The sequence below is a fragment of the Callithrix jacchus genome, chromosome 17, assembly GCF_049354715.1.
Source record: "Callithrix jacchus isolate 240 chromosome 17, calJac240_pri, whole genome shotgun sequence".
NCBI lineage: Eukaryota > Metazoa > Chordata > Mammalia > Primates > Cebidae > Callithrix > Callithrix jacchus.
This window is the reverse complement of record NC_133518.1, coordinates 53,174,977-53,199,039: the sequence shown is the minus strand read 5'-3', so window position 1 is coordinate 53,199,039 and position 24,063 is coordinate 53,174,977. Positions and strand designations below refer to the sequence as shown.

The 24,063-nt window shown below is 38.0% G+C and overlaps 1 protein-coding gene and 1 non-coding gene across 18 annotated transcripts in view; both read left to right on the top strand.

Moving 5' to 3' along the window:
* The window catches only part of ATP2C1 (ATPase secretory pathway Ca2+ transporting 1), a 166,917-nt gene that overhangs the window by 121,558 nt on the left and 21,296 nt on the right, over positions 1-24,063 (top strand). For all 17 annotated transcript variants that reach the window (XM_078354231.1, XM_054246855.2, XM_008983843.5 and 14 more), the window contains 5 exons: positions 445-601; positions 4,998-5,168; positions 6,619-6,716; positions 21,545-21,595; positions 22,525-22,691. In XM_078354231.1, coding sequence (XP_078210357.1) covers positions 445-601; positions 4,998-5,168; positions 6,619-6,716; positions 21,545-21,595; positions 22,525-22,691 — 644 coding nt within the window. The remainder of the gene's footprint in view (positions 1-444; positions 602-4,997; positions 5,169-6,618; positions 6,717-21,544; positions 21,596-22,524; positions 22,692-24,063) is intronic.
* On the top strand, positions 14,743-14,849 carry LOC118149106 (U6 spliceosomal RNA). Its single transcript, XR_004736261.1, has one exon. It is a non-coding gene; the product is annotated as a U6 spliceosomal RNA (small nuclear RNA).

Genomic DNA, 24,063 nt, shown 5'->3' with positions numbered 1-24,063 from the left:
TACCATGATAAAAAAAAAAGAAAAAGTCTGATAATATCCATAATTACAAGGTGATTGGGAGAATTGAATGGGATTCTAAGTAGAGAGAGAGAGATGTATATATTAGCTAATAGAGAACTTGAACTATTGTGAGCTGTTATCTCTCTTTCATTTCCTGTTATGTTACAGTGAGCCTCCTTCCACATTTCAGAGTGCCTAATTTAGAGGCCTAGTATAGCATTCATTGCTTTCAATGTGTGGGATGGTGGGGATAGATGTTTTCTGTAAAAGATACAGAAAGCGCTCATATAGGACTATTTAATCTGCAGAGTTCAAGTGCCAAAGCTTTAGGTTTGAGTAACTTCTCTGGAAATTGTGAGAAATGAATGCCACTTAATTTTGAACTCCAATGGGAGATATGTACAAGTTGAAATTAAACTTGTATTTGGTACATTTTCTTCTTAGGACAGACCAGAGATTTGTTTTATGAAAGGTGCTTACGAGCAGGTAATTAAGTACTGTACTACATACCAAAGCAAAGGGCAGACCTTGACACTTACTCAGCAGCAGAGAGATGTGTACCAACAAGAGAAGGCACGCATGGGCTCAGCAGGACTCAGAGGTAAGGCTGTTTCTGCATAGTCCCCTGGGGTGGAAAGGTAGAGTCTTCTTTTAATTGTAGATGATTCATGTTTCACATCTGAGTTGTCCAACTATCTTCTAGGCTTTGTAGAACCCTTGCCAGTATTAAGGTGTTACGTTTTAGTTGGCTAATTGGCCACCAAAGATACCTTGAAAATGTAGCAAAATGGGCCGGGCGCGGCAGCCCACGCCTGTAATCCCAGCACTTTGGGAGGCCGAGGCGGGTGGATCACGAGGTCAAGAGATCGAGACTATCCTGGTCAGCATGATGAAACCCTGTCTCTACTAAAAATACAAAAAATTAGCTGGGCATGGTGGCACGTGCCTGTAATCCCAGCTACTCGGGAGGCTGAGGCAGACGAATTGCGTGAACCCGGGAGGTGGAGGTTGCAGTGAGCCGAGGTTGTGCCATTGCACTCCAGCCTGGGTAACAAGAGCGAAACTCCGTCTCAAAAAATATATATATAGCGAAATGTGAATCATTGGTTCTTCTAGATCTCCAGAGGTCTCTGATTAGCTGATAGAAATTTTATTTTTAACAAGTTTGTCTTGTGAGAAAGGAAATGGATCAAGGTAAAATGATGTTACTCTCTTTTCTTCACTTTGTCTTATTTATTATAACTAAAATACTTTGCTAAAAATTGAGTCTGAAGCCACTAATACATCCTTTAAGGTGTTGCTAACTTGATCTGTTACTGTTCACCAGGGAGGTAAGTCCCCAGTTATTGCTTACGTATATGCTGCTGACTGAGCAGTGATGGGGAGAGGGTCTGCTGAACACACACATCAGGCCACCTTTCCTAGGGATGTCGTGTGTAAGACATGGGGGTTGCTGGTTGGTGTGCTAACCTGATTCTTACCTTCTGGATAGTCATCTGGCTTCTGCAGAATATATGTGGTTATGTTGTCTCTTAGAGCAATTGGAAGAGTTGGCTTCACTAATTTTATCTTTTTAATGAAATAGAAGTCTAAGCACTGCAATTTCTGGGAGGAAGAAAAACAAGTTATGTGAAAAATGTTTTTATTTGTGGTTCACTTAAGCAGAGTTTTTTTTTTTTTTTTTTTTTTTTTTTAGTTTTAAACATTTGGGTAGATTTATAGGACTTGTGTTCTTAAAATAAACTAAGTTAGGAAAGGTACTCTTACCAGCAGAGAACACTGCTCTCAGCCTGCTGCTATTGCTTTATGCTCTTGCCTCTGAATCTTCTTTGCCAGCCCCCAGGCTGCTGAACCAAGATCACTTGTCATACCCCTGCACCCAGAGCTTGGTGCATCTCATCTGCAATGAGGGCTGTATTGTGACCATCTTAACACTTCATCCCCTGTTTCCAAGGAAATGGGAGGCAGAGACTTCTGGCTGAAAAGTTATTTTGAAATGGATATTTTGGATGGAAAAAAGTTTAAACGAAAACAACTTTTCCTTCCCCCTTTCCTCTTTTAATGTAAGAGGCTTTGATGGCAGGTTCTAGAGTTTCTGGGGTCAAAAGCCTAGAGTTTCCTTTATCTCAAAAGCCTGAATCTGGAACGTACTCTGGATCGTCAGTCCTCAGGCTTTCTGGACTCCTGAAGCCAAGGCTCTTTCTCCTAGCAACAATTCTGGGGCAGGAACCTATTTTCTGGTTTAGCTTGGCCAGACCTAAGAAAAGCAGGATCTCTGAAACCACAGGGTTTTGATATGTTTTTTATCAAGCCAAATGTACATATCCTAACTGACATTCTGGAGAATTGAGCACAGGGGGTACCCTTGTACTTTGTACCCCCAATCCTTCTGAACACCAGCAGACCAAACTTTTTGGTGGCCCAGCTGCTGGAAGCTCAGATACTCTGGCTCCGGGTAACACTTTTGCTCCCCTTAATGCTCCTCAATTTTTCGCTTCAGCTAGGGAAAGAGAATGACAGTTAAGGGTTGGCCCAGGATTACAATCATGGGAGCAAATTACAATCATTGGAGACTTAAGAGACACTGCAGGGAGGCCTTGAAGCCACAAAATAGGGTTTTGATTACTAAAGCCTGTGTATGAAGGGGCAGTGGCAGCTCCACTGAGCCATTCCTGGGCCTGTTATTCCCCTGATTTACCTTTCTTGATTGCTGACATCTGGGGCTTTGACCCTTTCTTTTTAAATTGACTTTTGCTAAGATGTACTTATTTATTTATTTATTTGTTTATGAGACTGAGTCTTGCTCTGTCACCCAGGCTGGAGTGAAGTGGCATGATTTCAGCTCACTGCAACCTCCGCCTCCCAGATTCAAACAATTCTTCTGCCTCAGCTTCCCGAGTAGCTGGGGTTACAGGTGTGTGCCCCCATGCCCAGCTAATTTTTTGTATTTTTAGTAGAGATGGGGTTTCACCATGTTGGCCAGGCTGGTCTTGAATTCCTGACCTCTGATCCACCCACCTCAGCCTCCCCAAGTGTTGGTATTACAGGGGTGAGCCACAGCGCCCAGCCTATTTATTTTTTAAAAAGACAGTTGGTGGACAAAATGTAAACCCATTTCCCCCCTCTTTTGAACTTCTGGGACGTCATCACTTCCAGTTTGTTGGCTTTGTTTCCAGCTATTAATAAAGTATTAAAACTGGAGAAAAAAAGGTAGGGAAATGGGAGAGGGGCATATTTTTGCTACTCTTAGCAGCACATAGCAAGAGGTTTTAAAGTTGGTGTAGATTTAGAGGACTTGAAGAAGTCTTGAAGGTCTGGTATATGCTCCCTCTTTTTCTTAATTTCTGGAACAAAGTTTTCATACCTCATTATATTGACTCTTCATACAAAAGATTGTGGAGGTTTGTATATGTGTGTTTTGTATTGTAACATTATGAAGTAGACCAGGGTTGATAGAGGGGAACGTTTTTGTTGCACAGGGTTTTGGGAAACATTCTGCTCTTTGTCTCTTGCTTCATGTCTTGTCTTTTTTCTCTCCTTGTGCTCCATTTCCCTCCTCCCCCTGAGATTACCATAATGAAGAACAGAAAGATTTTAAACTTCAGTCGATATGTACTTATGTTACATCCTATAAAACTTAAGTTTCTTAAAATATTTGTGGTTCTTAATTTTGATATTACAGTTTATTTTGTTTTACGTCAGGGGCTCTCCACATGAAAAAAGTTTACCTATCCTCGACACAGAGAGTAGCAGCAGATTTTCATTGATGCTAAAGAAACAAATAAATAGAGGATACTAACCTCTAAGCTAGTGCCACCCCTCCATTAGGAGTGCACGGAGCTGATCTTTCTGTCTTAGGATTTGCTGACCTACATTTTTGTCACTGTTACCTTTTTTTACCATCAGCCTGCGTCCCAACACCGAACTGTGAAGTGGTTCATTCTCTCAAGGGTGAAAGCCTTTAGGGCCCACATCTACATAAATCATTAGGTATATGAATCTTACATTGGAAAAATAGAATTATTTGTCTTTAACCTTGATTTTTTGAGGTATATCTAATCTTTCATACCTTCTGCTTGAACAAGAATAGGTTCTTTCTTTGGTCTTCCTGGGGCTTTTCAGTCTCCCCTTGGCTTATTTCTGTTTAGTTTGTATGTGTACGTTGTAGGTTGTTCAGCCTAATAATATCTGAGATGCAGGTGCATCCCTTTGGTTAATAAAAGTAGATACCGGAGTTCCATAATTCTGAGAGCAAGCTGAATGATATTTGGGAATTGAAAAGTACCTTGTACTGTATCTTACATGCCCAAGGATGATACGTAGAAATGATAATATGATGGTGTTATTTACATGCTTTTAGAGAGCCAAAGTTACAAGTAAGAAATGTCTGTTCATGTTATGGATAGAGTAAAAGAATCCAAACTATTGTTGGTATTAATGGTTTTACAACTGCTTTCCAAATTAAATTTACCTTCTAGGAGTTTTGTGTGCAAAATTGTTACAGGCTGTGTATAATTAATTAATATAGCCTTCTATTCAGAGTGTTGAATTTTTCTAGAGATCTTAGAAATGGAAGGATGAAGATGCATTAGAAGTCACCTTCAAAGGTGTTTGTTTAAAATTGATTTTAAAGCTTGACAAACTCAGTTTCTCTAAATCCATTTTCTAAAGAGGCAGTAGATCCTGTTGAAAGTAGCTGCATGTGGTTACTATGTGAAATACTGTTCATTTTCCGTCTCTTGCCTATCCTGCCCTTCAGTTCTCTTCAGTTTTATTCTTTTTAATTAAAACAGCTGAAGGGGACCCCATATCCAAAACCATTAAACTATAATGTTTTGGTCTGTAGTCATTTCGATTTTTAAAGAATGTAGAATAACTATAAATGACATTATAGTCTTAAGTGATTTATTTAAGAACTGGTACTGTCTCCAATTTCTGTCAACTAAATTCTAATGTTTTTATGACTCACTTTTTTTTTGTTGTTGTTATTTCTTAAGTTCTTGCTTTGGCTTCTGGTCCTGAACTGGGACAGCTGACATTTCTTGGCTTGGTGGGAATCATTGATCCACCTAGAACTGGTGTAAAAGAAGCTGTTACAACACTCATTGCCTCAGGAGTATCAATAAAAATGATTACTGGAGATTCACAGGAGACTGCAGTTGCAATTGGTATAACTAGACTGCTTCCTTTTCTTTTCAGTAGTTTTTTGTAAAATACTTCAATGCATAATTATGTGAACTATTAGACGTTAATATGTTTATGTAATATTGAGATTATACAATTGAAATCAATTCATGTTTTTGCTCTTGGTCTATATAAAGCTGTTGGCAAAATTGATTATAGTTTAAAAATAGTAACATTGACAGACGTAACTAAATCATTATGAAATCGCATATGCTTTATTCACAGAAGGGTAATTATTTTGAGTTATTGATCACTGTGATAACATGTAAAAGCACTAGATCATGATTGTGAAAGGAAATGTGAAACTTAGTTTTTCCTTTCAACTTAAGTATAATTTCAAAGCATAATTTAGAGGAAAATAGCTTGTGATATATATTTGTTTTTCATCACATAGACCTATGTTTGAATGCTTTTTTATTTTATTTATTTATTATTTCGAGTTGAAGTCTCACTCTGTTGCCCAAGCTGGAGTGCATTGGCACGATCTTGGCTCACGGCATCCTATACCTCCCGGGTTCAAGTGATTATCCTGTCTCAGCCTCCTGAGTAGCTGGGACTACAGGCACATGCCACTGTGCCCGGCTAATTTTTGTATTTTTAGTAGAAACGGGTTTCACTGTTTTACCAGGCTGGGCTTGAACTCCTGACTTCGTGATCTGCCCGCCTCGTCCTCTTAGTATGCTGGGATTACAGGTGTGAGCCACCATGCCCAGCTGTTTGAATGCTATTTAAGAGTACCTTAAGAAGTACAGTAAGAGAGAAAAAGAGAATGAAAGTTAATTTTCCAGAGCCTCTAAACTATAATTCATGCTGATAAATTTAATAGCTGGCTAAACTCCATTAATTCTTATTTTATTTGGAGAGAGGCTAGGCCAGGAGTTTGAAACTCCATATTTTCTAAGAATAGGTCACTAGACACATGATATTACTGGAAAAATGACTTTTCAATGTTTATTTTCATTTATGTATAACTGCATGATTACCACAGATCCACCACCATTTTGTCTGCATTCTTAAAATGCACTCTGATCTTCATTACATTTGAGCTGCTGAGCAGAACCTGATTGGCCTAGTTTCAATTCTTAGGTGTGCTGGCTTAAATAGTGAAATTTTTGTTGTTGTTGTTGAGAGAGGGTCTTGCTATATTGCCCAGGTTGGTCTTGAACTCCTGGGCTCAAGCGATCCTCCAGTCCCAAAGTGCTGGGATTACAAGCCTGAGCCACCATGGCCAGCATTGAAAATTCTTTATTCTTAAATTTAAACAAAAATAAAAGTCAAACGTAGAACCCCAGGCTTAATACTGATTCAGATAGAGTTGTATTACTAGTAGTTAAAAGAAGAGAATAGATAACAAATTATACTAGGTGAGAATTATGTTGACTAGCCCATCAAGCAAAACAATTGGTTTATTACATTTTCTCTCATTCACTTTAGCTAGTCGTCTGGGATTGTATTCCAAAACTTCCCAGTCAGTCTCAGGAGAAGAAATAGATGGAATGGATGTCCAGCAGCTTTCACAAATAGTACCAAAGGTAGGCCTAAACTAAAGCCTTTTAGACTGAAAGGGCTCATTCTAAGTGTTACCATTTCTACTATTATCTTAATGAACCTGTTTAATTGTGAACATCACCACCAGATTTGTTGGTTCAAATCCTGAAATGAAGTCTTGTCATTGAAATAGTCTTATTTATGCTGTGATGTTTATGAATATCAGTGCAAAATTATTAACTTTAGGTACTGTGGAAATTAACAGTGCTTGTATTTATAAATTAGAGGATGGAGAGAGGTCATTATACGTCTTACTCTTTTGTTCTATTTTAATTTTAGCATGAGTGTGTAATTTTTTTTGAGGTACAATTTACATATAGCAAAATTCACCCATTTTAGTATATAGTTCTGAGCACTGACAGATGCATGCAGTCTTATAACCACCACCACAGTCAAGATACAGAACAGTTCCATCATCCCCCCAAATTATCTTATGTTTTTTGTGGTTACCTGCAGGACTTAGCAGCCACTAATTCGTTTTTTGTCTCTGTCACTTTACCTTTTCTAGAATGCACTAAAAATTGAATTATACCATACGAGTGAGGCTTTTGAATCTGCTTCTTTCACTTAGCATAATGCATTTGAGATTTATCCATGTTGGTTATATGTATTAGTAGTTTGTTGTTTTTTAAAGTATATTCTACTATATGGGTGTACCTTACCTATTCACCAGTTTAAGGACATTTGGATTGTTTCCAGTTTTTGATTATTATGAATTAAGCTACTGCTACATTTCTGCACAGGTTTTTGCATGAAAATAAATTTTCATTTCTCTTGGGTAAATACCTATGAGTAATTGCTGGGTTATATACTTAATGTATATTTAATTTCATAAGAAACTGGCAAGTTGTTTTACAAGATGGCTTTATTATTCTGCATCTCCATGAGCAGTACCTGAAGTTTCTAATATTCTTGCATCCTCCCTAGCACAAGGGATTGTCATTGCCCTCATCCCCCATTCCAGTAAGTCTACAATGGTATCTTACTGTGATTTTAATGTGCATTTCCTCACAACTAGTGATGTTGAGTATCTTTTCATATATTTATTTGCCATCCATATATCTTCTTTAGTGAAGTGTCTGCCCTGCCTGTTTTTTTTAAATTATGTTTTCTGATTATTGAATTTTGAGAGTTCTTTATATAATGTGGATACAAGTCCCTTATTAGATATTTTCTTTGAAAATGTTTCTTTCCAGTTGGTAGAATGTCTTTTTATTCTCTTAATGTTACATTTCTAAGAGGGGAAGTTTTAAATTTTGATTAGGTCTAGTTTTTCAATTTATTCTTTTATGGACTATGCTTTTGATATCTAAGAACTCCCTGCCTAACCCAGGTTCACAAAGATTTTCTTCCTTGTTTTCTTATAGAAGTCTTATAGTTTTAGGTTTTACACCTGGGTCTGTGATCCATTTGAGTGTATTTTTGTGTATGTTGTAATGGGTTAAGGTTTATTTCTTTGCATATAGATGTTCAATTATTCCAGCAACATTTGTTGAAAAGATAACCATTTTCCATTGAAATACTTTTTTACTTTTGATTATAAAGCTTTTCAAACAAATTATTTGTAGGAAGAGAGGTATCACCTGCCCCAAAACCAAGTAGCTTCTTTAGAGCTGATTTGTGGGGACACAGGTCCCATAGGAAGTACTTCATAAGAGGTGGGCAGCAGTCTTCCAGGTTGCTGACAGTTCAGATATCTTGGTTTCATTTTTAGTTAACTTAATATAGGCACATCTATTTGTATGTCCTTCAAAATAAGCACTTACCTGGAATTTATTTTATTAGCTATTTTGTAGCCATCCATTGTTACTAAAAAAATGTACTACCTCCTTCTTTACCTCATTTATTTTACACTTACAACTTCAAGTTATGTATGCAGCATATGGAATTTTCTTAAATTATTTCTGCATCTTAAGGCATATCTATACTTTTTTGATTAGAAAATTTATCCATTAGTAGTATATGTTCAATGTAGAAAAATAATATAGAAAAGCTACAGTAGAAGTTGTCTGTAATCTAATCCACACTCAGGTTATACATCCACAGAGTATCTGAGATTTACCATTATGACTTTAAAAAAAATGTGTTTAAGAAAACTTGGTTGCTACTTATAGTGTTATAATTCTGAACATTCATTTTACATAACTTTGGCATTTTTTGAAATCATTAATTATTATTAGAAAATGTGTTTTGAATTGCTGTATAATATTTTAAGTATACCATCTGTATGTATATATAAACACACAGCATATATATATATTCCATAACCATTTTCCTGTTGAAATTTGAGTTTCTGCTTTTTTTTTTTTTAACTACTGTAAGTGTTCCTTTAAGGATAATGACAGTAGCAACCATTTGCTATCTGCCAATGCCCACATGATCTAACTTACTTCTTGTAGCTACCTTATAAAAGATAGGCAACACTGCTTTAAAAATTCTAATAACTAATAAATTTTATTTTTTAGCAGTGTTAGATTTATAGAATAATTGAGCAGATAATACAGAGTTCTGCATTCCTACCCCATCTCTACCGTCTACTCCTGCACAGTTTCCCTTCATATTAATAGACTGAGTTAGTGTAGTACATTTATTGCAGTTAATAAGCTAATATTGATACATTCTTATTTCATTGTTTACATTAAGGTTTACTTTTTGTGTTGTACTTTTCTAAGGGGTTTGACAAACTATATCCACCATTAAACTTTCATACAGAGTAGTTTCATTGCCCTTAAAAATCCCTGTTCAACGTTTCCATCTCTTTCCAACTCCCCTCAAATCCTTGATAACCACTGATCTTTTTACTGTCTCTATAATTTTGCCTTTTCCAGAATGTGTATAGTTGGAAGAATATTATATGTAGCCTTCTCAGATTGGCTGTATGCATTTGCGGTTCCACCATGTTTCCTGCCTTAGCTGCTCTGAACATTCATATACAGGTTTTTGTCTAGACATAAGTTTTCAACTCATTTAGGTAAATACCAAGGAGCACAATTGCTGTATCAGATCATTTGATAAGAGCATGTTTAGTTTTTTAAGAAACTTGGGCAGTCCATTTCTATAGATGAAGAAATTGAGGCCCAGATTACTTAGGAGACCTGGCTGATATCTCAGAGCTAGTAAGTGGTGGTGTTGGCATTGGGACTACAATCCAGGTCAGTATGCTCTAGAGTTCATCTGTTGTTTGCTGTTTGTTTTAATATTATTGAACCTAAGATGTGTACCCATCTCTGATGATGATGATGATGATGATTATTATTATCATTATTTTTACCACTGCCTTTACCCATATACATCTCTGATTATTTTTATACACTAAATTCCTACATGTGAAATGATTGGACCAATGTTCAGCACATTTGTAAGGCCCTTAACACATATTACTGAATTGTCCTCTGAAAAAGTTTCTGTTTATAATTCTATAAACTACACTTCATACAGTGGCATTAAGTCCCTAGACCTCCAGCCCCACTTCCCTCATCCTCTAGCAAGTGGTTAGATTTTGGATGTGGTTACTAATAGAAAAAATCAGTAATTTTTCTTTCTGAATTTCTAATCACTCATGAATGCTGTTTTCAGAGAGAGCCAATCATAGTCCTGAAAGATGTAATCCCGAATGTTGAAATCCTGAATGATTGAAATCCATAAAGTCTTAAAATCCTGAAAAATCACAGTCCCCAAAGATCAAAATCCTAAAAATGTAATGGAAAAAATAATTTTCAAATGAAATAATTTACATTTTTAAGAAGGAATTTATTTTAGAAACATAAAAACATGACAGTGCTTCATTGGCCACTTGACACAAAATAAGCAATACTAAATAGCATACATAGTTTTACAAGCATTTGCAAGCATAAACACCCAGATGTATTACATGACAGATATAACATATGAACTGCTATGAGCATATGAACTGTATTTATGAAGAAATAGGTCATAAGGGAAATGCATAAACACCTATCACTATGGTTGCTAATTGTGTGCATCCTTCTATAACTGTGGGTCATCTGCAGTACCGTGATAAACAACCTCAGTTTTTTGACGAGATTGATTAAAAAACCATAATGGATCACCACCACATATGCAGTCTTCCAGAGAGGTGAGATCTCAAGAAATTTTATCTTTCACAAATACAGATGTATGAAAATGACATCTCTTCATTTATTGAGCAATTTCACTGTTTTTACATACATGTACAATGCTTACAAAGTCAACATGTGATAATGCACTTTTGTGAAGTCAGGTTTGCAAAACATGTTTAAAACAAATTAGAGCCCCTTAAGTCTCTACATAATTTATGCCTCCAGTGTTGGAAATGATGCAAAGATGAAATACATAGCATGGCAAATTGTAAAAAATAATGCTGACAATTTAAAATAGTGGAAAAGGAAACTGAAAAAAGAAAAAAATCAGTTGAGTGCTGTGACTCATGCCTGCAATCCCAGCACTTTGGGAGGCTGAGGCAGGCGGGTTGTCTGAGCTCAGGAGTTTGAGACCAGCCTGGCCAACATGGTGAAACCCCATCTCTACTAAAAATACAAAAATTAGCCAGGCATGATGGCGGGTGCTTGTAATCCCAGCTACTTGGGAGGCTGAGGCAGGAGAATCAATCACTTGAACCTGGGAGGCGGAGGTTGCAGTGAGCAGAGATGATGCCAGAAAACCCAAAATAACAACAACAATGTAGGGCTGTTGGGCCCCACAGGGTCGTGGGGTGTCTCTTATGCTGTGCTGAGGTGCAGGATCCGAGAAGTAAAGAGACAGGACACTGAAGAACTGGTGAAGAGCATCTGGGCTCGGGGGGCCACGCAGCCTATGAGCGGAGATCAGCGAGAGCCCAAATGCCCAGAAGCATCTGTATTTATTAGGTACAAGCAGGGGCAGGGTCGTAAGTGAGGTCATTATCTATAGGCTTAGTAATAGGGCATACATAATCACGTGAGTCACAAGCGAGGGGGCCACCCCATTATGTCAGTTGGGCAGAGAGCTGGGCCATTTGCAGTAGGGGGCTGTGCCATGCACAGTAGTAGAGGGTCATGTACAGAAAAGGGGTCCACCCTCATTAGGTCACCGAGGCAAGGAGGTGGGCTGTGTGCAACAGGTGTTGTGCGCAATACTTCTTATCTGGGGGCTGGAGACTTCAAAGGATTTCTAAGAAGGATACTGTAAGCCAAAGCAGTGGGAGCTGACAGACTTGTGCTCTTCTCTTAAGATATTTATGGGAGGATGATTTGAGCTAGCACAGAAGTGAGAAAAGACTGACAGGGTGTACAGCTGCCGTGACTGGTCACACCAGAGGGGTTCTTCTCCCTTGGTTATTTCCAGGATGTCAGGCCTGAGGTCTGCTTTCCACAGGAACTGGATGCAAGGTACCACAACTCCTTTATCAGGAGGAGAGGCTCTAGCTCCAAGCCTGCTGGATAGCATATGCCCTTTCAGGCAGGGACGCCACAGCCTAGGTCTTTGGTTCTTGTCCTGGTCTGGCTGTTTTCCCATGTATTGCTTCTGTTCTGTGACTGCTCTAGGCATTCCTCCTACTACAAACTACTATATGGTTCTATGGATGGATTATATAAATCAGCACTAAATGTGTTAGTACACCCCCAACTACAATACCTATGTGATTATATAGAAATATTATATAGTACTAAGTATGCTATATATATATAAGCTAGTATAGTAAGTACTAAGTTATGATATGATTATATAGAAAGATTATATGGGACTAAGTATGATTATATATATACGCTAGATATAAGTAAGCAGTGAGTTATACTTCAGGCACTAATTGTGCCTGGGGTCTGCACAGTTCACCTTCCTCGGTGCCCCTGAGGGTTGCTACCCACAGGCCTGGTGGCAGGTGCCTGTAATCCCAGCTACTTGGGAGGCTGAGTCAGGAGAATCAATCACTTGAACCTGGGAGATGGAAGTTGCAGTGAGCCGAGATCATTCCAGAAAACCCAAAATAACAACAAAAAACCTAAAAATAAAATGTGACTTGAAAAAGTATATTACAGAGATGATAGATGATGGACAATTGTATGGAGATAGTCCCTAAAAGCTGGCTGACTTTCACGATCATTAATTATAATTTGAAGTCTTGCATTATGATGAATAGCTGCTTTCATTCTTTAAGAACATAGCTATTAGAGAATACGTTCATTTTCTTTGTGGCACAGCTCTTTTTGAAATTCTGTGATTTGATGTACACTGACATGAACATTCCCCATTAAATTTTCCTATCCTGTGATTGTGATTTTTCAGGAGTTTAGACTTTAGGGATTTTGATCTTTAGGGATTTGAACATTTGGGATTATGGCATTTGGTATTGTGTCTTTCAAGATTATGATCTCATTCTGTTTGCAGAGCATTGGGGGCAGTGTGGATATTTGTTTTGTTTTAGGGGTGCAGAAGGTGTTTAGGTGTTTATATATTTGCATAGGGCTTTTTTTGGTATGTGTGTATATCCTATCCTGGTAATCTCTTCCTGATTTTTATTTCTAAATAAATCCCACATTGAATTCTTTTTTAAGGGTATTGGGACAGAGTATTAGTAAGTGTATGTGAAATCTGCAGTTACTTAGACATTTTCCCATTAGACCTTCGCTTAACTTCTTAGAGATGCTAAAGGTGGCGAAACTTTGATTTTATTTGTTTTCTTGTGTTCATCCTCTGGCTCTCTGATAAAAAATTATGGGGAACTCTGGAAACCAACCTAGAGGTAGTTAGAGAAGAAAGAAACTAATTACAAATTATATCAGCCTGGACAAATCACATTGTTGGAGTTTCCCAAAAAGAGTATTTGTGCATTAATTATGGCAGATACCTGATGCTATTCCAAAGAGAGTAAAAGTAAGACTTAAGCCTTGTCAGAAGCTCATCACATTCCACTTTAAAGTGGAATTCTATAAATACCAGCCCTCCCTCCCAGGTATTTTGTATGTTTTGAATATCTTAGTGTTTTCTCCAAATATTATTAGTGAATTTTTTGTCTTATTAGGTTAGCAGGACTCTCCCCACCTCCTCCGCACCATTTTGTGTTTTTCCCCACTTCATCTTGTGTTCATTCATGTAACCCTCTTACAACCAACATGTTTATTATCTTCAGCTTATTTTATTTTATTTCATTTCATTTTTTTTAGGGATGGCATCTTGCATTGTTGCCCAGACTGGAGGGCAGTGGCACGATCATAGCTCACTGCTGCTTTGAATTCCTGGGCTCAAGCAGTCCTCTGCCTTAGCCTCCCAAGTAGCTGGAACTGTAGGTGCTCACCATCAGACTTGGCTAAGTAAAAAAAAAAAAAATTTCTGAATGGATGTTTAAACTTTTTTGAAAGAAAGGATTTTTAGAATTGGAGTTTCACCATGTTGCCCAGGCTGGTCTTGAACTCCAAGGCTCAAGTGATCCATCTCAGCCTCCCAAAGTGCTAGGATTATAAGCATGAGCCACCACACCTAGCATTGTCTTCTGCTTTTGTTTGTTTGTTATTTGAGACACAGTCTCTCACTTTGATGACTAGGCTAGAGTGTAGTGGTGCAACCATAGCTCACTGCAGCCCCAAACTCCTGGGTTCAGGTGATTCCCCCACAGTTCAGGTGATCCCTCATGGCTCAGTCTTGTGAGTAATTGGGACTACAGGCACGTGCCACCGTGCCTAGGTAATTCTCTTGTTTTTTGTAGAGATGGGATCTCTACATATTTTGTAGAGATAGGGTCTGCTGTGTTGCCCAGGCTGGTCTCAAGCTTAGCTCAAGTTACCCACCTACCTTGGCCTCTCAAAGTGTTGAGATTACAGGCATTAAACCACTGCACTTAGACAGTTGGCTGCTTTGCTTCAGATCAGTTTGATTAACTTTTATTATTGTTACAAATAAAACAGACCTTTTGTTCCAAATCACTAGCTTCCTGAGGTTTTTTTCCCCATGTGTACTAAAATCTTATTAATTCTGCCCGTCACTAAAATATTTTTAAGCCATCCTTTTTCATAATTCTTTAGAACACATTTCATTCTCGTGCTCACCTTGGCAGCGCATATACTAAAATTGGAATGATACAGAGAAGATTAGCATGGCCACTGCGCAAGGATGACACACAAATTCGTGAAGCATTCCATATTTTTAAAAGCTATTTACGACAGACCCACAGCCAATATCATACTGAATGGGCAAAAACTGGAAGCATACCCTTTGAAATCTGGCACTAGACAAGGATGCCTTCTCTTACCACTCCTATTCAGTATAGTATTGGAAGTTCTAGCCAGAGCAGTCAGGCAAGAAAAAGAAATAAGGGGTATTCAAATAGGAGAGGAGGAAGTAAAATTTTCTCTATTTGGAGATGACATGGTTATATATTTAGAAGACCCCATCATCTCACCCAAAATCTCCTTAAACTGATAAGCAACTTCAGCAAAGTCTCAGAATACAAAATCAATGTGCAGAAATCACAGGCATTCCTATACACCAAAAATAGACTAACAGCCAAATCAAGAGTGAACTCCCATTCACAACTGTTACAAAGAATAAAATACCTAAGAATACAGTTAACAAAGATTGCAAAGGACCTCTTCAAGGAGAACTACAAACCACTGCTCTAGAAAATAAGAGAGGACATAACAGATGGAAAAAGATTCCGTGCTCATGGCTAGGAAGAATTAATACTGTGAAAATGGCCATACTGCCCAAAGTAATATATAGATTCAACACTATCCCAATCAAGCTACCAATGACCTTCACAGAACTAGAAAAAAACCACCTTAAACTTCATATGGAACCAAAAGAGAGCCCTCATAGCTAAGAAAATATTAAGCAAAAAAAACAAAGCTGGAGGCATCATGCTACCTGACTTCAAACTATACTACAAAGCTACAGTAATCAAAACAGCATGGTACTGGTACCAAAACAGAGATATAGACCAATAGAACAAAACAGAGGCCTTGGAGGCAGCACCACACATCTATAACTATCTGATCTTTGACAAACCTGACAAAAAAAGCAGTGGGGAAAGGATTTTTTTTTTAGTAAATGGTGTTGGGAAAACTGGCTAGCCATATGCACAAAGCAGAAACTGGACCCCTTCCTGACACTTTACGCTAAAATTAACTCCAGATGGGTTAAAGACTTAAACATAAGACTTAACACCATAGAAGAAAACCTATGCAAAACCATTCAGGACATAGGCATAGGCAGGGACTTCATGACTGAAACACCAAAAGCAGCGGCAACAAAAGCCAAAATAGACAAATGAGATCTAGTTAAACTCCAGAGCTTCTGTACAGCAAAAGAAACAATCATTAGAGTGAACTGCAACCAACAGAATGGAAGAAAATTTTTGCTATCTACCCATCTGACAAAGGGCTAATATCCAGAATCTACAAAGAACTAAAACAGATTTACAAGAAAAAAACAAACCAGTTCAAATGTGAGTGAAGGACATGAACAGACACTTTTCAAAAGAAGACATATATGAGGCCAACAAACATGAAAAACTGCTCATCATCACTGGTCATTAGAAAAATGCAAATCAAAACCATATTGAGATACCATCTCATGCGTTAGAATGGCGATCATCAAAAAATCTGGAGACAACAGATGCTGGAGAGGATGTAGAGAAAAAGCAACACTTTTACACTGTTGGTGGGAGTGTAAATTGGTTCAACTATTGTGGAAGACAATGTGACGATTCCTCAAGGATTTAGAAATAGAAATTTCATTTGACCCAGCAATCCCATTATTGGGTATATACCCAAAGGATTATAAATCATTCTGTTATAAAGACACATGCACGTGTATGTTAATTGAGGCACTGTTTACAATAGCAAAGACCTGAACCAACCCAAATACCCATGGGTGATAGACTGGACAAGGAAAATGTGGCACGAATACACCATGGAATACTTGCAGCCATAAAAAAGGATATGTTCATGTCCTTTGTAGGGACATGGATGAATCTGGAAACCATCATTCTCAGCAAACTGACACAAGAACAGAAAATCAAACACTGCATGTTCTCACTCATAGGTGGAAGTTGAACAATGAGAACACATGGACACGGGGAGGGGAGTGTCACACACTGGGGTCTGTTGGGGGGGGGACATCTAGGGGTAGCAGGAGTTGGCGAGATTGGGGAGGGATAACATGGGGAGAAATGCCAGATATAGATGATGGGGTGAATGGAGGCAGTAAACGACATTGACATGTATGTACCTATGCAACAAGCCTGCGTGATCTGCACATGTACCTCAGAACCTAAAGTACAATTAAAAAAAAACAACATTTCATTCCATAGCAATATGGAATGATGCTGTGTACTTTGACCTAGATCCAATTAAAAAGTAGCACTGAAACTCAGTTTTGCTTATTTATTAAGTCATCTGAGAATTCTCAGTGTTTTCCATTTATGACGTTTAGTGTGTCCTACATTTTCCATTGATCCATTGATAGAAGTGGTTGTCCATTTTCATTCTTCTTTTTCTGATTTTTACAGTATTACCTTCATTTATATTTCTACCGAATCTATTAACCAAGTCCCATATTATGATCCCAATTTGTGTATTGTCTAATTTTTAGTAGGTTGTAAATCTTTATTTCAATCACTTATTTTTTCTTCAGTGCATTAGTTTTCTTTAATCTCTCCTAGAGGATTTGAGGATCTATGGCAGATTATTCTAATGCAAGACACATCTTTTCCATTAACCTCTCCTTTAATATTTTCCTTTTTTTTTTTTTTGCAATTTCCTTTCTCCACTATATCTTGTCTATTAATCTCTATCAAAAGAACTGTAAGTGCTGACCACAAATGTGACACTGAAAAGGAGGATTCATGAGAAGAGAAAAGTACCCCTGGTAGATTGCTTCTGAAAATATGTGGCCTTGTTCTGCTCTCTTTGATGATTTTCATCTCTTCCTCCAAATGTAGAATCAGGCCAAAGTACCCAACTGTCACAACTGGATCAAGCCAGCTGCACCTTTTACAACCAAGTACAAGGCTCTCTGCAACCCACGGCTGCCCACCTAACCCTGGGACAGCCTTGATCCTCACTAGGCAGGGACGGCACCACAACCAGCAAGAAGCAGCTACAGAAAATTGATCCTCACTGCCTCTGCCTCCCATAAAGATTTATGGGGATCATGTCTCATGGGGAAAATGAGGCAGAATAGGGAATTAGGCTTAAGCAAAGGAACAGTAGGTGCAGCCAGTTATAGGCAAGATTAGGCAGCATATAAGCCACATCCTCACTCCTGTGGTAACAAAAATCAGAAGTCTCCACCTCAGCCTCTGATTGGCTGTGGGCCCAGTCTCTACTTCAGCCTCTCATTGGTCACATGCTCATCCTTCATAGGGTGCAACCAATTGGAGGCCTCTAAAGGGAACCTAGGGGTGTTATCAAATTCTTTTAACTTAATAAAAATCCTAGGCTGTTGTGGTGACTTAGGCCTGTAATCCCAGCATTTTGGTAGGCTAAGGCAAATGGGATTATGAGGTCAGGAGTTAAAGACTAGCCTGGCCAAGACGACGAAACCCCATCTCTAATAAAAATACAAAAATTAGCCAGGCGTGGTGGCAGGTGCCTGTAATCCCAGCAACTCAGGAGACTGAGGGTAGAGAATTGCTCGAACCCCTTGAATCCAGGAGGCAGAAGTTACAGTGAGCTGAGATTGCGCCATTGCACTCCAGCCCGGGGGACAGAGTGAGACACCAACTCAAAAACAAACAACTCTAAAGAACATTGTAGATGGGACTCTTGAACTGCTTGCTCGAGCCCACTCCTACTTTGTGGAGTGTACTTTTGCTTCAATAAGTCCGTGCTTTCGTTGCTTTGTCCTTTGTGTGTTTTATTCAGTTCTTCATTCAGCTCACCAAGTACATGGACAATTCAATCAAGACCTTTCATTCACTAACATATTTTGCAGTTTTTGCTAAACACTTGTTATATTTCAGTGCTATGTGCCACATGATTAATTTCTGCAGTAACTAGAATTTTCATGTAGAAAGTTACCAGTATATTTTGGATATATTTGTAACCCAGTTTTTTTTTTAAAGACACAACGAAGAGTTTTTGAATGGATTTTTGAGCTTTTTTGAAAGAAAGGATATTCTCTAAATATGAATTACGTGATTCATGGTATTTGGATGGCCTAGGGATAATCAGTAATGTGATATTACAGTCCAACTGAGTCTTTTGTTTAAGAAAATAAAAACTTTTTTTTTAATTTAGACTTTTACTAGAAGGAGAGAACCAGGGAACAGCCTTTATGGTAGTACTGAAGATTTATTCAGTTGTTCCTTCATTTTACTTGTTTTTTTTAGAGCACTGGAGGTATGGGACAAAAATCTCTGCCTTCATATTCTTAGAAGATAAATGAATATATGTTATGTTAAATAAGTGCTTAAGAGCACCCTTCCCCCAGAAAAATGTCAAAATTTGAATGATTGGAGAAGGAGATTGAAATTTTTAAATAGTATGACTAGAGAAGCCCTCACTGAGAGAAGGTACTATTTGACAGAAGGGGGTCCCATGTTATATCTGAGGAAAGAGCATTCCAGACAAGGGCAGAGACTGGAAGTGAGTGTGCCTGGCATGTGTAAGGAACAAAGAGAAGTCCAGTGTAGTTGGGTCAGGAAAAGATTAATGATAGGAATACAGTGAGGTGTGCACTTCATGAGGGATATGGTAAATAATAAAAAGGACTTTGGCATTTGTTCTGAGAGAGTTGGGTAATCATTTGAGGGTTTTGAGCATAAGAGACAGGTGATCTTGTTTTAATACTCAGGCTACTGTGTTGCAGATTGACTGCAGGAAACTAGGACATAAATAAGAAAATCAGTTTGGAGGTATTGGCCCAGAGCATTGGCAGTGCTTTTGGAGTAAGATGGTTGAATTCTGGATATATTTGTGAGTGGAGTCAACAAGATTCACTGTCAGACTCCTTGTTGGCACATAAGAAAAAAGGAGGAATTAAGGGTGGTTCCCAAAATGTGGAGCCTGAGCAACTGCAAATATGTACTTTTCATTAGCAGAGGATAGGAAGGGGCAAGACTGAGACATCTAAGAGGAAATGTGGAGTAGGGATGGGAATTAGTTTTGGTGGTCTGGATTTTAGAAGAGATATCTGGGTTTAAGATAAAAATCCGTAGTGGTGGAAGCCAAGGGAAGATGATGTTTCAGGAGGGAGTAATCACCCTAGTAAAATGCTAGGGCGCTGCTGAGTGGTTAAGTCAGATGAGAAATGACTGTAGGCATTAGCAATGTGGTGGTGGTAGTGGTGGTGGTGAGGGTCTTTGATAGTCATGAATCGTGTTTTCAGTGCAGTTGTGATAACATGATTGGGATGGATTTAGAGAGAATGAGAGATAGCAAGTACAGGCAACTTTCTGAGGAGTTTTTCAAAAATCTTCCGTGTTCCTATATCAAATCATCCCTGTTCCTGTATCAAAATTTTTCCTTGCTGCTGTATTTTGCCATCAGTATACAAATGTTATTTTTTCTTCCATTTTAAAAAAATGAAAAAAAGGATAAAGGGTGGCAGCTGAAATGGGAAAGGAAGAGAAGTTGTTTTTCTTTTTTATATGGAAGGAACAATAGGCTTCTATACCGATGGTAAAGATGTGGCAGTGAGGAAAACATTTTGGCACAGGAGGGAAGAGAATTTCTGGAGTAATGATCTCAATTGGTAAGAAGGTAGAATATTTGACCTGCAGTAGATGTATATTCAGTTCATCTGTAGTAAAACCAGAGAAGAGTAGTGCCTGGATATAGATACTGGGTGGGAGGAATTGTGGAAATTCTTTTCTGAATCTGATTGCTCCAAAGTAGGAAGCAAGGTGGTTGGCTGAGAAGGAGGCTGGAGAAAGGGGATAGATTGGAGATAAAAGGAGAGAAAACTAACATGAACTAATCCTCTAGGAGAGGAGGGAAAATAATGCTGTATTATGTGTATTGAAATCACCGTAACTTGTAAATATTGTTGGAGAAAGTGACATGACAATGAGGCAGAAGTTAAAATCATTGTGAAATGAGGGGTCCTGAACTCTGGAGCAGTGAATGCCGCGGTTAGTGACAAGTGTAGTCTCATCTGACATTCAAAACTGTGGTTTCATGAAGGGCGAATAGAGGATACCGTGCTCCACTTCTAGGCTCCCCCAGTGGTACTATTTGTGTGGGGCAGTGTTTGTGAAAACACTAGGTTAGAGCAAAATGAAAAAGAATCAGAAATACAGGAGATTTGTTGGGACACAGTGAAAGGATTTCAGGAGATGGGGTCTGAAAAGAGGATTAAATATGTATTTTGGAGAGAAAAAATCATATAAGCAATTTAGAGGTACAGTGAAAGAGAGGCTAACGAGTTAACCTGAGTAAAAGAATGAGCAGACACTTGACACTGTAAAAAATGCTCTACAGACACTGAGAAGCAGCTGTTTTTTTTTTTTTTATCACTTCTGAAGACAGAACAAAGGGAAAAGGCTATTTTAGTTTTATACGAGTGTAGTAGGAAACAGATGCAAGAGAGTTCTTCCTTTTTCTGTCTCTGGAACATTTCAAGAATAAGGCAGTTTTCTCTTCATAGTTTACACATAGTGTTATAAACTGGATGACTTGTTTAGATTCTGTATTTCCTGTGGTACCTTTGGTAAAGATTGAAGTGACTATGTTAAATGAATGTCTTAACAAACATGGCATATTGCTTAAGCTTGATCTCAGTGGCAAATTAAATACAGCTTAAATGGATCAGTCTTTCATCATTTGTTATAAATGCATGGGTTATTCTGTGGAAATCATAATATTGAAGATTATTAGTGTATCTTGTATTTTAACAGGTTGCGGTATTTTATAGAGCTAGCCCAAGGCACAAGATGAAAATTATTAAGGTGAGTGTTTAAGAATCAGATTGTTTTAGTTCTGGATACAAAATGCTCCTACTTTATGTTTGCATTACAAGGAGTAGAGCATCAAGGTCAGAAGTACTGTGAAGCAAAACAGTTGTTTTTTTGTTTTTTTTTTGTAAGAGCTTGACATAGAAACACTAATAGAGAATTTAGTTGGTATAAGAAGTTGTAGAAGAAAACTTGAATGAAGTATCTGCAAACATAGCCTTCTTTAAGCAGAAAATATAAAAGAATGTTCTGACTGGGGTCCGTAGCCAAATCATCCCAGTGTGAATAGCAGCGATTAGTTAGAAACTAAATAAATATAGCAAGACAAATAGTGTTAATGATAGTGTAAACAATACTTAAAAGGCTATGATTATTTATATGAATTAGTGAAATATATATAAAGTGACTAATACAGTATCCAGTAGTTAATGGACTTAAGTTATTAATCATGATAGCCAGCCAGTGTGTAGTTCAGAGTTTCTCAACCTTGGCATTATTGACATTTTGGACTGGATAATTCCTTGTTGAGAAGGCCCGCCCCCTGTGTTATAGAATGTTCAGCAGCATTCCTGGCCTGTTGTCGCTAGATGCTAGTGACATCCACCAAATCATGACAATCAAAAATGTCTCCAAATATTGTCAGATGTCACTTGGGAGGCAAAATTGCCCCTGGTTGAGAATCACTGTATAGTTGTTTGATGAACAGACTTTAGAGATACACTTCTCACAGATAGGAATATTAGTAGCAACTTTTTCTAAGCTTTATCTTATTGAGATCTCCATTTGTTGAAGTTTATTGGAAAGTGGATGGTCTATATTATTTCTAATCTTAATTATGTGAAAAAATTTTGGGAGGATTTGTTTATGGAAACCACATTTTTATCAGAATTCCTTCTTCTCCCCTGTCCTCTGCCCCATTCTAGTCTCTACAGAAGAACGGTTCAGTTGTAGCCATGACAGGCGATGGAGTAAATGATGCAGTTGCTCTGAAGGCTGCAGACATTGGAGTCGCGATGGGCCAGACTGGTACAGATGTTTGCAAAGAAGCAGCAGACATGATCTTAGTGGATGATGATTTTCAAACCATAATGTAAGTTTTGTTTCAGTAAATGCAGTAAATATCAGAGAATCTTTCTCTATCTTTTCCTGTCCCCCATCCCCAGAGAATTCAACTGGAAAAGAATTAGCAGTATTTAAACATTAGGTAAACTAAACCATATTTCTAGGTTAATTATCCTATTTTATGGTCTATTGTGTAGTTCTGAAAAAATGATTTGTGTGGCTAGAACAGGCATAGTTAATGGCAGGACCATCATTTAAGAAATGTTTGCCAAGTGCCAGCCACATGTCATCTTTTTCTGGGCCCCAATGTGATGGTATAGCAGTGACCGTTATTTCAGTTAGGCATATGCATATGCCTTTAGTTTAGCATATTTTAGTTAAATTCAGTTAGTTAGAAATATGCATTGTGGCCTTTTAATAAATATTGAAAATTATGAAGTTCACATCTATACCTGTTTTTTTTTTCTATCAGTAATTATTCATGTTGCTCTCATTAGTGTTACAATTTGTTAAATTTAAATAGCTTATTTGTTTCAGCCACGGTTTCCAATTGATTTAAGACTCCAGTGAATACATGGTGGTGTCAGTCTCACAATGTTCCGGTGGTGATCATGTGAATCTCATTTATTTTTTTTGGTAGCTACCGGTTATATGACCTGAGTTTAGTGATAAATTCTAATTATATGTTCCAGGCTGCTTTATTACTTCGTTTTGGCCTACAGGGAAACGTTTGGGATCTCAGGACTCAGAGTATTTACCAAGCTTTTGCAAGGATATGAGTTTTTTTCTTTCCATTATTAGAATTATATAGAAATCTTAGAACATAATAGGAACTTGATCAAAAAAAACATAGATCTTCCTAGATTCAGCTAAATGAATGAGACAATTTATATGAATCCTTGTAAACCATGTTCTTTATGTAATTCCTCTGCAACATGTGATCAACTTGATGTGTAGGAGCAACACATAGCTTAAATTCTATAACTCATGTATCTCATTGCTACTTGATTCCTAACATGCATTATTTTAAACTTTTGTGCTACATCTTGTACCTCTAAGAAAAATGAGCCTAGAGGAAGGTGAAGAAGATAATCATGGCTGGGCATGGTAACTCACGCCTGCAATGCCAACACTTTGGGAGGCGAAGGTGGGTGAATCACTTGAGCCCAGGTATTTGAGACAGGCCTCGGCAACGTGTCAAAACCCATGTATACAAACAATAAAAAAAAAAATAGCTAGGAATGGTGATGTGCGCCTCTGGTCTCAACTACTCCAGAGGCTGAGGTGGGAGGGTTGCGGGAGCCTGGAAGGTTGAGGCTGTAGTAAGCCAAGATTGTGCCATTGCACTCCAGCCTGGACAGCAGAGCAAGACCCTGTCTCCAAAAAAAAAAAAAAAAAAA